This window comes from Heliangelus exortis, chromosome 2, assembly GCF_036169615.1.
Source record: "Heliangelus exortis chromosome 2, bHelExo1.hap1, whole genome shotgun sequence".
NCBI lineage: Eukaryota > Metazoa > Chordata > Aves > Apodiformes > Trochilidae > Heliangelus > Heliangelus exortis.
The window spans coordinates 51,433,812-51,450,384 of NC_092423.1; the positions used below are offsets into that span (position 1 = coordinate 51,433,812).

General features: G+C 36.6%; 1 protein-coding gene across 2 annotated transcripts in view; it reads right to left on the bottom strand.

The window, feature by feature from the left end:
* Nucleotides 1-2,415: 2,415 nt before the first annotated feature.
* Nucleotides 2,416-16,573, bottom strand: part of VPS41 (VPS41 subunit of HOPS complex) — a 95,584-nt gene continuing 81,426 nt past the window's right edge. Inside the window, exons 23-30 of one of the 2 annotated variants that reach the window (XM_071736144.1) lie at nt 14,414-14,468; nt 13,383-13,523; nt 11,698-11,834; nt 7,650-7,749; nt 6,794-6,838; nt 5,360-5,439; nt 3,709-3,931; nt 2,416-3,665 (exon numbers count right to left, since the gene is read on the bottom strand). In XM_071736144.1, the coding sequence (XP_071592245.1) occupies nt 3,851-3,931; nt 5,360-5,439; nt 6,794-6,838; nt 7,650-7,749; nt 11,698-11,834; nt 13,383-13,523; nt 14,414-14,468 (639 nt within the window). In that variant the 3' untranslated portion in view covers nt 2,416-3,665; nt 3,709-3,850. Of the gene's footprint in view, nt 3,932-5,359; nt 5,440-6,793; nt 6,839-7,649; nt 7,750-11,697; nt 11,835-13,382; nt 13,524-14,413; nt 14,469-16,573 lie in introns of both variants that reach the window. The other variant, XM_071736145.1, reaches the window with a different exon arrangement.

A 16,573-nucleotide genomic window follows, 5' to 3' on the forward strand; every position in this document is an offset into this window, starting at 1 on the left:
AAGACATGCTCCATTGCAAAAGCTTATTATGACTGCCATTTATTGAAGCCTTTTCAGACTATATTTAGGTCTCCCCCACTGTGACTCATTGATGTCTCTTAGAACTTCTCACACATTTTTCTGCATAATTTATGACTGTAGTAAAAGTAAACATACATTGTCTTGAAAATAAAAAAAATATTGTCTACAGATTTCTCTAACACCAAAAGAAAATTAATCCTTCATGGCACAGTATAGAGTAAGAAGACAATCCCCAAAGTACATAAAGAGTTACTCTCTAAATGTGGCACTTTGTTTCTCAGACGTTCCATTTAAATTGTTTTGAGAGTACAGCAACTGATTTAGAGCTAGTATCTGATGAAGATCTGCTCCAGGGGGCTCGTCTAGTTTGGAAGAGACCATGCTGTTGTTGTTGCATCCTAGCATCTGCAAACATGGGTAAAAGTTATCCCGTATAGACAGGAAGTCATAAGTGTATGATAGAATAGCAGAGAGGGAAAATAGGCTTCCTCAGAGAGATTTTTTTCATTTAGATAATGGTTCTTGTTTGGCATTAGGTAACAATTTTCCTGATTTTTTTTTTTTTTTTCAATTTCCTGCGATTACTTTTTCAAACTGCTATTAAATGACACAGGGAAGGATCAGTCCAAACAGCTTGGAGAGATGACAGAGTGGATTTTCCAAGGTGACTGAGACATACAATACTTGAATGTTAAATCCCAGTATTTCAGAGGTGGGAGATCCAATGTGAGGCCTTCATTTAAGAGGCTATTTGCAATACCAGTTCCTTTGAATTCAGATGGCAAAAGCCAGTTATGTACCTCTCAAGAAAAGCCAAAGGATCTACAGAGCTTGTCCCAGTCCTTTTCAAACTTTGCCTATCAGTCACAAAAAGTTCACCCAATAAATAAAAAACAGGCACTTCTTACTCATCCCACAAATTACTGCCAGAGTTTTACTCCTGACAGGTCCCTCCCAGTCCCCACAAGTCTATTAGGAACAGATTATCTCCTGCTTTTACAGAATTCAACCTTTATGCTGATGATTCCAGTTTTTACTGAGCTCTTAGCTGGACTAAATAGCCTCATGTTCACCAAGGACCACTAGTTTGTGGCTTCTGAGCCCACCAAAATCTTCAGTGCTTCTCAACTTTGCTACCAAGCTTATCATACAGCATTGTGGGTCTCAAAATATTAAAATGAGTACAGATGAGAAAAATCATCCAAAAGTTCATTATAACCAAAATACTTTTGTCTCTTTGATATGGTAGACCAATACGTTCTTGATCTGTCACATATCCTTTCAGTTAGCTTTTATGGTCACTACTGAAGAATTCAGACTTAACTGCATGACTAGTGAAAAAATAGTATTTTCCTTGTTAGATTTACCTAAAGTTTACCTTAGGTTATGAGAAAAAGCATTTGATAATGGGATTAACATCTTAAGATCTGGTGAAACTGGGTGCTATTCTGCACTTTTCTAAAGGGTTTATACAACTTTAAGGCTACTTCTCAGGCAGAACTGTTCCATAAAAGAAAAGCTGAATATTTTAGGCTCTAACCTCAGACATTTGCTATGATGTGAAGGCCTCTTAGGAAGAAAAGTGTATCAAAGTCAGGACTGTGCATTTCTTCCTGAATCTTAATGACCAAATTTAGAATTCAGGAATAGAGAAATACTTGTCCCTGAAGCCCAAATGAAAGAAGCTTTAGATTTAGACAAGATTTTGATTAGATTTTCATACAGTGACTTAAAATTACTTGCATAATGCAAAGAATATGCCAGGGTATAAGGCAGTATGATTGCCAGTGATGCCAGGCTAGCAAAATGAATCACTGAACACTCAAGTGCATAAGGGAATTTAAGGCCATGCTAAAGTAAACAATATACCTGCTTTAAATTATCATATAACTGAGCTATAGGACATTTTGTAGCATAACTGCACAGGAGTAATTTGACTCGTTCCTCCTCCAAGCTGACAGCTTATGGTGTTGCACAGTGCATTCTTAGGCTATAACAGAGAAGAGCTGCTTAGAGCTACTGAGCAAGTGTTTTTTAAAAAAGATTTCTAAACTTGTCTACAGCCATGCAATAGCTCAAAATATCACAGTGAAACAGCTCTTGAGCTCACTGGAGCATTTCATTTACTAGGAATCAAAGCAGCTTTCCTGATCAGTGTAGTTCAGAAAGGATAAATGAACAATATACCTGAGAATATGTACCAGATGCTGAAAATGAACTGCTAAAGGCACTAATTCCTAAGGGTGAAGCTTGATATATATGGACTATGCTCTGCAGTACAAAGCTTCTATCCTTCTGTTATTCCACCTATCACATATACGTTAAAAGCCTGTACTGCTTTTTGGGTTTTCTGCATCTGTTTGCATTGCCACAAAAGAATATGATTGCTATGTCTTTGAGAGAACTTTCCTTTTAATGATAATTTTGTCTCTGTAACCATACAGAATACATCCTAGCATTTCTAATAACACTTCAAATATTATTCCAGTATTATACAGATCTACACTGTGGACAACAAAATCACTCTTCAGACTGCTGGACCAGCTGAACCAGCTACTGGGAGGATACCAAAAGAGTATAATGAATTCACACAAAATAGAAATTCAGTCTTCCATTCCAATTTTAAGGTAAGGTACCTACCAGAGAGTAAGGTACAGAAGAACTTACAGGTGCTACACTTTTGCAATTTTACAAATACACTACAGTATCACTATACTGTTATTTCAGAACATATGATGTTAACTACTTACTTAGACCCCACAATCCACAATTTGATGGTAAAACAATGTATTTTTTTACTTTTGAACTCCAGTTATAAAAAACAGTTAAAAATACCTTGGGATTTCTGAAAAATGACTCTTCTTGTGGAAAATATGCTTATGTTTAATCAGATAACATTATAAAGAAATTACATGACTGCAGACATTCTGAAAGATCATCTCCTTTGGATCAACAAAACCAGAGCACTGTTAAAATTAAATGTTTTTTGTCTATATCCAAATAGACCTGTTTAACTTAGCTATTAAATTTTTAAGGCCAAAAGAAACTCCTGGAGATCTAATCTTTCAAAGGTCAGATGTGTTTCCTGTACTTAAATGCAATCATACACAACAAATGCACTTAAAAATAACTGTAAGGACCTACTGCTAACATTTAAAAATTAAGTTTCTGGATGAATTTAATATGAAAAAAGCCCACCTTAAACCACTGCACTGTGAAGATAATTAAGGAGATAACCAGTTTATAACAAAACTATGAATGTGTAACCATATAATCAAAGTAAACTGCTAATGTGTGAACTTAACAATTAACGAGTTTGTAAATTTAATGTATGAGTTGCCACACAGCCAGCTTCAAGTCCTGAAAGCAGTCAGATTCTTATGGGTCTCAGATGAAACAATTCCCTAATAGACTAAATTATGACTAAAGTAGTTTGGCAAGCTGAATTTGCAGCAATTCACCTTTCTTTACAGTATCTAACCCTGAGCGTGATATGGCTCCAAACTGTAAACATGCAAAAATCTCCAAACTGGTTTTTTTTTTTTTTTTTTTACCTTCCCATTTTATTACTCTTTTCTGTTCTAGAGTTAAGTAATGAGCTGCACACAGGAACAGTGATGTATGAATTGCATAACAAAGACTTACTACAGAAAGTCTTCCATCTTCTCTTTCCTGAAAATGTTCAACAAGATGAATAACTTACAGAAATCAGATTTAAATCACAATCAGAATTATATATACAGAAATAATCAGTAACAGAAACTACAGTGGCTCTGCATGGTCCTAACAGACTTGGTGTCACAGGCTGGCATGGAGAACTAGGGGGCTGCTATTTCTTCATCTCCAGGATTGCACTCCCTGGGCCCCGGTGTTTGGCACTGCATATGTTGCAGAACTGGATTGGAGATATCTAAAAATTAAAAGGAAAACAAGAATCTCTTGTAAAAATGTAGCCACGTTAGAATGTGGGAAAATGAATGAAGAGTAATAATGCTTTTCTCAACATTACTGCCCACAGTCAGGCTGTTTCCTGTTGACATATTCATGGATAGGTGTAGGAAGGTGACATAGAATAATTTAATAAAGCAGATTTTTCTGGAGTCGGAGGGCAGTACACCTCACCACTCACTCCAAGAGCACTACCAACACCCTCCAGGAGAGTAAGGTCTAATTTCCTCAACAACAACAAGGGAAAATACAGAGTCAAAAGTATCACTGATTATCTTCACAGACAGGCAAGAGAATATATCACTTGGTTGGCTCCAGTGACTATTGGATGTCCTAGTCACAGCTCTATCTTTGAATAGCACTCCACAGGTTTCCAGCAGCTGAGGATATGGCCTGAACAGTGTCAATTTTATATTAAGTATGTGTTTATTGTTACTCCTGTGTTTAGCTCTGTGTGATGCTTTATGCATGCATTCCTTTCCTTTCAGTGTGTCACCAGTGACATAACTGATTACCTAGGGCCAGCAGAAAAATTCTAAAATGGGGAGTTTGGCTGAGACACATGCAGATACCTGTGTATTCATACATACTACAGAATATATACCATGTTATATCAATTTAAAAATCCCACCTGATGAGTTAATCTGTCCCTGAAAATTGAGAACACCAGATAAATTTTCTCAAATAATAAAATTTATGTCAAATATTGTTAAAATTAATATCACTAGTTGTAAGGCTTTCTTGAGCAAATCATCTAATTCATTAAGATTTTCATGACATAGTTAAGTATACATGTTGTACCATATGGCTATAAGCACTTTGCTTGGTTACTTGCAGATTAAGTGATTCACCAGTTATTTATTCCCTAGATGTTCATTTTCAGAGACAGATCCAGAAACAGAAAAGCTTAAACTCAGTTTTCTTTTATGTTACCATTCTTGTGTTCATTTGTAAACTGAAAACAAATTATACCTAGAAGTTACTTTTTTGGTTTGTTTTCATTTAAATGAAAAAAACCCAAATATTTCCCTGATCAAAAAAACCATGTTCTGAGCATAAAGATAGTTACAAAGTTATTTAAATATTCACTCTGAACTGAGTAATTTGTTCTCTTTCCAGATCAGAAACATTTGATATGGTTCACCTGAGGAAATATCTTTACTTGTCTTTAATGAAACATACTTAATGTGAGAGCTGCAGTGGAAAATAACAAAAAAATCAAACCAGTCTTATTCCCTGTTTGTGTCAAAGCTGCACTACATATTCAGATTGCAGGAAGTGGTAAATTACTTCTCAAACAGCAGCAGTTTCTTTCTGAATTGGATGCTCCCTTTCCTTAGTCACATACATCTTTGGCAAAGAAGTCAGAGAGATTAAGATAGCTCCTTACTGTGTTAGATACTGGGAGGCATTCTTTGTGAAACATGTGTCTGCAGTGGAACACTACCACGTTGAAGGACTTGGATGCATCTAGAGAAGAAACAAGTGAATTCACTACAAGGCAAGGAAACAAGAGATTCAGTAGCAACAGCAGTACATTCTATTATACACATAGAAACATCAAGTAACATGCTTCAAATTAATTCTCCATTTTTTTGGCCCATTTATAGAAACCATGGAGAGCAATGTAACTCCTAGTGGAAGTTACAAGACAATTTTATTCTGTGGCTTAAATGCTGTATACCTTTTTAACAGAAAGTTTTCATGTCATTACAAGGCACAAGCTAAATTTAGTGAGAAAGAAGAGTAAAATACCACCAAATAATAGAGCCATTTCAAAGAAAAGTTAGCAGAATTCTTGCTCTGGTGCAGAGAGAACCAGATCACTAAGTAGTTCTAACACCAGCTCTGCATACCACCATCTTGAAATCTGTCAAGAAGCTCCTTAATTGCATAGCTTGTCCTTCAATTCCAACATGAATATTTAGCCCAATTGGTAGCCTACATACAGCATCCATACATCCAAAGAATAACCATCTCACTCATCAGCATCACCCACATTCAGCTCTGCCAGCTATCACTGTCACTCTGTGACTGCTGTGGACTGTACACATATGCATATGATAATCATATAGGTGGGCTTATTTATTTAAGTGAAAAATGGTGGAAGACAGAATAAAAAATTGTAAGTGATTCCATGGAGCTACACACACTCAGCAAACATATCTATAAGGTCCATATATGTATTTTGTCTTATTCAACCTTGTTTGTAGGCACTTGGACAGATATCCTCCTAGCAAAACTATTTCTTCTTAAGATGCCCAACAACAATACTGGTATTTCTGAACTATAGTGCCTTGCAGAACATACATCTTCATAATATCCTGAATTTTCAGTCAAAATTAACTTCAGAAGATGTTTTGAAACTACAGCCAGTTATAAGATGTCTCAAATATGGCAGGAGTGACTGAAGCCAAGAGTTTTCCACCACTCAGATAAAAAGTATATTCCATAAAGCTTTCTAATCAACAAGTTCAGTACAAATAAAGTTGGACAAGATTTGGCGGCAACAACTTAGTTTTGTAGTTTTAATAGTCTTTGAAAGTATTTGTGTTGATTAAACCAAAAGGTGCCTTGCATTCCATGTATTTGAAAACATAAAACAGTCAAATATGAGTAAGAAAATAACTGCAACAAAAAGTTTAAACTAGGCTCCACTCCAATTTCAGAATTCATATGCATTTTTGCACAGGAGACTGAAATCTACGCAGTGATTAGCAACGGAGATGACTACACATTTCTACAGACAAATGCAAACAGTAGATCCTGTAAAAATAATGAAAAAAGTAAAATAACCTTTCTGTCTTCTAGAAAAGCATCCTACCTGAAGGAAGTATTGGAGACAGGCATGATTCACAGATATTCTCCTCTGGAAGAACAAAACAATTTGTAAGAGCTTTGTTAACAAACTCCACGTTTGTTTGCTTTTTTATAAAGTGGGCACGAACATACTGCTATTACAGAGCTTGGCTTTCAAGCATTTACTTAAGAAGGCTAACAGAAGCTATTAAAAATTGAAGAGCAATACTGAAGCAGCATTTCTATTAACAGCATGAGAAATGTTTAGATCTTCTGATTCTGAGGATGGCAGAAGGGCAAGAATGAGGGTGCTTAGGATCAGTGCTGTAGAGACACAAGGCAAACTAAAAAAAAAAAGCACAGGGGAAGTGCCTAGGGGCATAGGGGAAGATACCTCTGTAGCATTTCATAGCAGAAGCTCTGATCTTCTCTCCTTCTGTCAGCCTTTGCCTCTTGGTATTAACACTCAGCTGGTGCAACTACAGCACTCCTCACACACATCACTAGAACCTTGCAAAATATTTTCAACTGTTTCTGAAAATGATCTTGCAGCTTTTGCTTTGGTTGCAGATTATTATCTGACTATCCATGTAGGAACTGAACTGCGTTTTTCACCTTTATAGACAAACTGTAGGACACAATCCATTACTGGATATGCAGCAACCGATCAAGAGAAAAAGCTGCAATGCTGGGTCTTGCATCTTTTGAGATAAGAGTAGTTTCTTTGCAAAGGGGAAAGCAACTAGTATCCTATTATACTCTAGAAATAAGGCACAATAGCTTTTGGGCAGCTTCCAAAGCAAACAGTCATGTGGCTTGAGTCTATAAACCAAGTAAAATACTTATAACCTTGAAAGTCGCTGTATTTGTTCTGTACCTACCATCTACTAGGACACCCTTCATCTGATTTCGATGCATTTTCTTTAATAAAGAAAGAGAATCAGCAACAAGTATCTTTTTGCAGCCTTCCCGCAGCAAGATCTGTTGGTGCAGGGAACATAAAATGCAGTGGTTATTGAGTAGATGGGCACATCAGCTATTTTGGCAAGTCTTCACTGGGTTTGTGCTGCCAAAGAGAGTGCAAGAAACGTTTATAACTTTCAAGCTCTTCTAAAAGAGGGAAAGGAGGAACCGCCGGTTATCATTACCTCTACCCAAAGAAAAAGCCCAGCAATATAAAAAAAAAAATCCAAACCTTAAAAAAAATCAGATAGACAACATTACTGATATACTATTGTCATAAATTATGATCTTCTTAACACGTCTTAACAAAATACATTGGAGAGGGATTTTTACAGTGCCCCTCACAATTCCTTTTTTGATTACTAGGGAAATGCTACTGTAAATTAAAATCAGAAGTAATAAAACCTTCTAGTTAGTTAAAGAAGTCCTGATTTACAAATGCCTAACATTATTTTTAATAGAAAACAATAAGGCATGAGGTTAGTTTGTAGGGCATACTCAAAAGCAGTGGAATAAATTCCAACCTTGATTCAGCTTAACACTCCATCAAATCCAAGTTTCTCAAGGTCAATTAACCAAATGCTTCCAAAACTGTCACAACCACAGTTAAAAGCACATTACTTTTAGTCCAAAAGGCAGCTGTCCCTCTGTGCAAGCTGCCACCTGCCCTCTAGTGCCTCAAAGGTGTCTGAACAGCAGCTTATTTGCGTTCAGGAGCACAACCCAAAAATTTTTCCAAATGCTGTTCCAAGCAGCATTCATTAGGTATCATCAGGGTCTAATGGTTCATAACCTCTGTTATGAATGCATGGAGGTGAATGCTATGAATGGATGAGCCTCTGTTATCCCTCAGACCTAATGCAGGTTCCATCAAAGTTTAAAGTAGTAGGTCAGCATTCGAGTGAAATGTCTAATCCTCAAAAGCCAGATGTAGTGCATCCAAACAAATTGCTTTTATATTGTAAATCTATGGAAAACAAATCTTTAGAATGCCAAAATCTGTTGTAGTTGTCTTCTAACAAATGTCACAGCAAGAGTGAGAAATCAGGTGCTTCTATCTGATACAAGGGAGGTATTTAAAAGCCTTCCATTGACGCAAGCATTTCTGAAATTTCTCTCAGGTATAGACCAAAGCTGAAAATACACCTAAATTTATACATCTGGAAAGTGTAACAGGCTTATAGCTAAATCACAAGTGCAAAAATAGGAAGCTTTCTCCATCAGCCTTCTCTGTGATACAATGCTATAGAAAGCTGGAGCATGATTACATGATTTATTTTAAGAAAGGCTCCTGCATTTAAGAAAGGCTCCGCATTTGTAAGTTATGACCATAGCAGATACTTAAAACATGTATGAATGATTTCGTATTCTTTCAATTTAATTTCTGAACTGAATAGGCAAATACAAATTCAAGGGTACATTTTAGGAAGAAGGTCTTTTTCAAGGTCAAACCATTGTATGACTGAAGAGTTTCAGTCCAAAGAAGCTGTATAAAACCAACACAATAGCACTGGTTTTACTGAAAACAACAAAAAAAAGTTTGAAGTTATATTATGCATAGCAATACTGGTAAATGCTGATTTTGTTACAGTTTCCAAGTGAGCGTTGCTGCCCTGATTGTGTTCGTTAGGGATTGTACTAGTAAACTGCAGAGGTTTACTAGGGAACAGAGGTTCTGTATGAGAACAGAGGGAATGGGGACAGAGGTTCTGTATGAGTCTCAGAGAAGAATCTCAGAGATGAAATTACACAAAGTCCTAGGCCAATGAAATCTGGACTGCTGTTTGAGTTCAAAATTCTCGGTACATTAGGTAATGCAAATCAGAAAGTTTTTACCCAAATCCAAAGAACTGCACAGGGCCAGAATAGAGGATGTGGAGTTCTCACCATGAACCTACACATGATGTGAAGCTGTAGCCAGGTATCACAAATACATACACCAAAGCCAGCTTTAAACCAGCTAATGAGGCAGCTAAGACGAAGCTAGGGCAGAACTGGCCTCAGCAATGAGAGGCTTCTTAGATATTTACTTAAATTCCCAGTTATGTCCTGAAGCACACACAGAATGCAGAAACAGTACTGACACAAAAAACTGAGCTGGTCAATATAAGGTTACTCAGGTGTAAAAGCTGCAGTCACATCTCGGACTTCAGTGTAGACATACCACCTGCTCATAAATGGTGAACTTCACACTTCAGGAATAGCCTGTTTTTAAGCTATAGATTTCATTTCTCTGAAGAAAAATAGTGCCCCTGATTATTTTATTTTACTGTATTGTTTTGCTATTGTACAAGCAAGTCAAGCAAAATTCACATTAATCTTCTCTAATTCCTATTATTCAAACTAAATTTTATCCCTAGTGCTGTCCAATCTACTTCAAAATTAATTCATTTGAAATCATGAAGCATTTCAATGCAAAGAGAAAATAATTTTAGATATCGCTCTGAAAGTTAAATATAGCTTTTTAATCCGAAAGCAATTTTTTAAAAAAGTTTTTGAAGACAAAATTACATCCCCCAAGGGTGTCATCAGCATTGTCTGACACCATGCAATATAGTTTGTATATATGTAAAGCTGCAGGCACACCAAAAAATTACATTTTGATTGCAACAGAATGTAGAAACAGGAGGATCAGCAATGCAAGCAGCAGGGTACTCATAGCAGCAAGATTAACATGTAGCTGTTGAAATGCAGCATGCTATTTAGCTAGTATCATTTTAGAGTGATATTAGTACGTCATTAAGTCAATTAAAAACTGGAAGTAATATTACAACATGCATTATATGCAAACATGCATCTATTTACCTGGGGAAGCTCTTTGCATATAAGTGCCAGGTGAACAAGACGTGTAAAATGCTTCTTTGAAATAGTGAAAGCCATAATCTAACACCCCCTATGATAATAAAATAATGGACGAGTCTTGGAAAGGCTTAAATCCTGCCCTTTTAAAAGGCCTTCTGACATCACTGAAGGCTCTCTCTCTCTAGGCTTTCTTTGGCCTAATAAGAGATGAAACGTGACCCTGCTGAAAACTGTCGAGCACATTTATTGACTAAGGATGTCCACAGGACTAACAGAGCAGATGGAGAAAAACATTTATTACTTTCAGAACACTGGAGTTTCTGCTGCTTTCTGGGCTATGTTTTCTTGGGCTCTGCACAGTCACATCAAAGAAATTCAAACTGCTGTTTTCTTCTATCTCTTAGTGGAAAGCTGCAGAGCAACCTGAGAGAGAACTCAACTTTGGGCCCCCTTAGGTACCTGGAAGATTTAACTTATGCAATGCAACTCTCTGTTGTTACTCTGAGAAAAATTGCAGGCTATACTTCCTGAAACTTTTTTATAAGCACACATTAGAAATCAGCCAAGTATGAAAGTGCACATATGTGCACATATCCATATAGTTACACTGGGATAAGAACTCCCATTATCCTATGAGCAGTCCTTTTTATTTTATTTTGCTTCTTTGTTTCTTTTTGGGAGGGGGAAGGGTTGTGGTTTTTTTTAATACACAGATGTCAACACATTCTGCAAAACAGATCAACAGACAGGGATCTAATTTTAGAAGTTCATCTTTAGCTAGTATGACACTCAACATGTGGCTCTAATACCTGATTAATGTGTGCATGTTGTGTTCTGCCTCCTCACATATGAACCAGAATAACTGGTCATGAGACTTTCCGATATAGGACCCAGGCATTATAAAATACTTTGAATCACACAGGATCCTCCCAGCTGTAGTTACCCATCAGGTGTCTGACAGAATGACAGAGAATTAGAAGTGCTTGAAGCTGTCAAGAGAAGAGACTACTCATCTTGACAGATTCCTACCCCTTTTGTCATAGTTTTGTACCAACTCGGTGTCAATGACAGATGTCTGAACAAAATGAACGAACACAAACCAGTAGCAAAGTGGTTTTGCTGTCTCTCTGAAATTGAGTATTACAGGAAGAATGAAAAATTTACCTGCAAATTATAGTCCTGAAGAATTTTCACCAGTGAGTCTCTCAAATTAGGAATCTCCATGCCTTCCTTAATGCGGTGGATCAAAAGAATGGGATCTACATGGGTTCCAATATTGTTCAACAAACCAGTAATAAAAGCTGTGAAAAACAAGATGCAAATGAAGTAAGAAAAAAATCCAGCCCAATGCCCAATTAAGCATGCTTTGGTTACAAGCTACAGGCTCTGACTGATTCTATGACACCTCTTTACTAAGAGATGGCACTAAGACTCTTATATATATATATATCCTTCATGTTTCTTGCAGCTGTGTTTAACTGAATGCAGGCCTTTGGGCAAGAGAAGAAGATACAGTTTGGCAACTCACTGAACTTCTGTGACCTGCAAGAAAGGGGTTACTGAGTATTCAGCACTAGTCTCAAGAAAAAATGTGTTTCAATTTGATAAAAAACGGGCACTCAAGAAAACAGAGCCAGAAAAGTAACTACATTACGTGGCTATTCCATTTCCAGTTGCAGGGTTTAGAAAAAAAAATTTCAAGCACTTAATCTGACTCAAACGTGCTTCTAAACATTGGTAAGAAGCACAAATGAAGTTTTTGCTTTTTGGATTGTACCTGGCTAAATGAAACACTACAAGGATAAGCCTCAAGGCTGTGGGTTTTTTGTACTCTCCCAGCCTGAGGAATATCATTGGGAGTAACTGCATATGGGCAGACTGAAGTGAGAGACTCCTATATGCTTTGAATCCATTTTGCTCTAAAGATGTCACTGACTGTAGTGATGAACTGCATGTAAGCATGGGTAATCACAGAATGACATTCCTCTAAAGGAGTAACAGATTTTTGTTGCTTCTTCCTGTCAGAATTAGTGACCAAGAGATGAAAAGATATGTATTCTAACAGCAGTTCTACAAGACATTAAATCCTTTGGAAAGGAGATCCCAAGAGAGACTTTTGAGCCCAGATTTAAAGACTCAGAAGAAGTTGTAAAACTAATGGAGTAGATATTTAAAGTAATTCTCTATTTCCTCAGCCATATGAGAAAATCTCTGATTTTTTTCATCTTCTCTGATTCTGTCTCCTGAACAAAACCGATACGGTTTAGGAGATTCTAACAGTTTTTGATTCAATCTAAACTTCAAACTTGAGTAGATTATATATAATGGATATGATGGATGAAAGGAAAAATGCACACAGTATTACGTATCTTACCTCTGTACCAGAAAAACAAAGCAAATCAGTTATTCTGCTCAGGGACAGAAAGGTGTAAGTTCATCATTTTCAGGATTTTTAAGAGAAGCAGCTATAATAAACATACTACACAACATCCTCATCAAGCCTGCAGACTGTGTTTTGAAGCTGTCTAAAAATAAAGCCCCACTCTACCAGATTAAAAGCACCCTTCTGCCCTTAAATTGTTATTAAGGACATAATTATGCAGAGCTTAGTCAAATGTTAAACCCCTAGGCACTCATTCTGTAGCATGCCCACATGCTGCATATTGGAAGTTTTTACGCACAGTAGGACACTTAGGGTGTGCTCCAGAAACCAGAACACCTCCCTGGCCATCCATAAACACTGTCTAATATGCACATGGAAAATTTGATCCTTGATTTGCAATAGCATTCCACAAAAATACACAGGCAAAAATACACAGGCAAGGCTTCTGAGAAACTATCCCTCTTACGTGGTTTGTCGATAGAGTATAGAATGAGGTCTTCCCAGAGTTCTCCATCATCTTGCTCCTTGGCAAATTCAATAGCCTTATCTACATCATGCAATTCCTCCATTATCATCTTCAAGGCACTGCGGCTATTACCCATTCTACCTAGAAGGAAAAAATAAGTCAAGGGATTACAAATTCTAAATGCTTACCTATCCTCAGTGCTTTAAGAAGCTCTTTCAATATGAATTTTGTAAGTGCAAACTTGCCTCAGACGTACTCAACCAAGACCAAATCTAATCTAATCTGATCTGATGTAGGGATGCAAGTCCCAGAGCAATCAGTATAACGTGAACAAGTTCTTGTAGCACTCTGCTGGACTAGGGCTGGAGCCTTCCTTAATGATGTGCTGGGTTATATATGTAAACTATGATAGGAAATACCACTTTAAGAGCCACACGGATGCTCTTAATTTGCAGTAAGTACAGTGCAGTTTACACCCACGGACAGCTGGAGGAAGAAATAGCAGAAGCACTGAACTACTCCTTGAGTAAAGCTATGAGTAAAAATCCTGCTCTGCCCTGAAGTGGTCCACAAAACATTTTTCTGACTAAAACAAATTCCTTGGCCTGCTGGAGTAGTTAATTTGCCATTAATTTTACTAAGAAAAAAAAAAAAAAGAGGCAACATAAGCAAATCTTTCACCTCAGCAAAAGAGAATATTAAGCTTCTGAGAAATATTCAGAAAAAAACTAGAGATGGTCTCAAAAATACCTCCCTGCACCAATTGTCCCCTAACACCTTCAAAACACCAGAAAAACACAAAATCAGAAACATAGTAACATGATATATGTAGTTAAAATACCATAGGAATATCCCAGTGCTTTGTTTTATTTTCTAAATCATGTTATTTGTTCCTATCGACTGTATACCAACTTTGTCTCTAGGACAATATTGTGTTAAATGACATTAGACAATGCATCACACATTTTCACAGCATAAGTTTTGACAAGATTAGAAGCATGATGTAGTTTATTACACGGAGTGTTACTTACTCAGAAGATAGACAGTCTCTTCTACAAAGTTCCTCTGTTGGCAGATCTCAAGAGCCTTGATTTTAAGGGAAGGGAGGAGAAAAAGATAATACAGGAACCACGTAATGTGACATTGTATTGATCAGAAATGCTGCAAGAGGCTTAAAGATACTTTTTCATGAAGATGCATTACTCATTTTGACAGGAATATAGCTCCCTTAATATGCACTGTCAGGCATTAATTAAGAGGAGAAACACCACATCATTTTAAAAAAGTTTTTCTACAAAATTAAATCTGGGGACAGGACAGGTATTTCACTCTGGAATATGCCAATCTCTACCTTCAAATCCATTGGCAGCTTTTCTTCTTCTTTCAAAGACTGGTTAATCAAAAAGTGTTAAGACTCTCTGCTGTCAAAACCTGCTTCCTGTGGGTGGACTTACGAAGTCTGTAGTGATGGAAATCTGCTTGACATTCAGTCTTAATAGAAGCCTGTAGATCTTCTCAGGGTAACCAGAATGGTTTTGAGAGGCACTGAGTGACCTTCAAATTTTGTACCATTGACCTCCAAGAAGAAATACAAAAGCAACCTAATCCAACTATGAAAGAATAAGGAGGAAGTACTTTTTGTAAATTTTTTTTAAAAAACTGAGGGCTAAATACAAGCAGTTACTGATTCTGTGAGCGGTTGAAAAATACAGAGCATAATTACCAAAATTATAAAACTTAAAACTAAGTAACAGAAAAGTGGTGGGGCTGGTATGCCATAAAAATGCCAGATCTGTTTCTAATTCTAAAGCAGAAGCAAACTCAAGATTCACTGCATTCCTGTGAAGACAAGTGTTCTCCAAATGTGTTCTCCAAACACATAAGTTTGACACTTATGTGTCAAAACAGACTTTGGAAAATCAAAACTATAAACACATATGATACAGCTACAGCTAAAGAAGTAGATAGGAATTAACTTTTTGTTCAATTCTCAAATATTTTAGATTCATTACCATGAAGACTACAGATATTGAAAACAAGTTTTGTGGTAAGAGAATTTCAACCAGATACTTTAGGGGAATGAAGAGTTCAATAACGGTAACTGATAAACACAGATGACAATAATTTTCCTCTCCACGTAGAAGTTAAACTACAAAGTACCAGGTATTCGGTATTTCTGGAAGCTGCACGATTATTGACTGTCATGCTCCCTCTAGAGGAAAACAGGGAACATTCATAGTTCTGTTTCAACTCTTTTTAGAAAACATTTGCTATACTGTACTTTTAAAGAACAAGAGTTATTTCTTCCTGCTGGGCTTTCTTTAAAGCATTAATAAGTTTTAATTTTTTTGAAATATCATGGGGTTTTGCTATTGATACACTGTGCTGGAATCTGCTTAACAGGAGTTGAAAATATTGGCAACTGGGTTGTTCTTGCTCCCCTTTTTATTTCCTCAGAAAAAAGATTTGTGTGGCAAGAAGTATCACTATATAATATTCATGGTATAATTATACAAGTATAATTATATAAATATACAAGTATAATTATACAATTAGCAGTGACAGTAAATTCAACTGAATTTTATAAACTGTTGGTACCTTTCCATCCTTCCTTAGCTTCTTATTGAAACATCTTAGCATTTTAATGAAAGTTCAGAATTAAACTTTTTCTAACATTCTTTTATCTCACTTTGGTGACAACTGCACCACACCTTGCAAAGATTCACAGGTCCCTGACATATTCTTGCTCACAGCCTATTAATTCAGCAGTGCAGTTCCCCCAGTGTGCTTCCATCATTTACACTCAGCACTTTTCTGCACCATACACCAATGAAGTTAGGCAGCTGGATCTCTAATAACTAAAACTATTCTGCCCCAAGAGAAAAGAAAAGGTGCAGGTATGTTTTCATACATAAACCCATGATCACACAAATAATATATAAGGCAAAATTTAAGAGACAATCAGAGAATTAAAAAAAAATAGGCCAACAATGTAGAAAAAAGTCTTTGTCTGGAAAACTCTCAGGCTCACTGCCTAAAAACATCACTGAGACTACCCAGTTTTTGCAATGGTTTCAACAAAGGCCAAGGCTTCAATCTTCACAAAATATTTTCCAGTGGTTCCTGCAGTTACACAGTAAAGTAAACAACATTCAAAACAAGAGAGGTTCCAGAAATAGTACTAGTTCTCT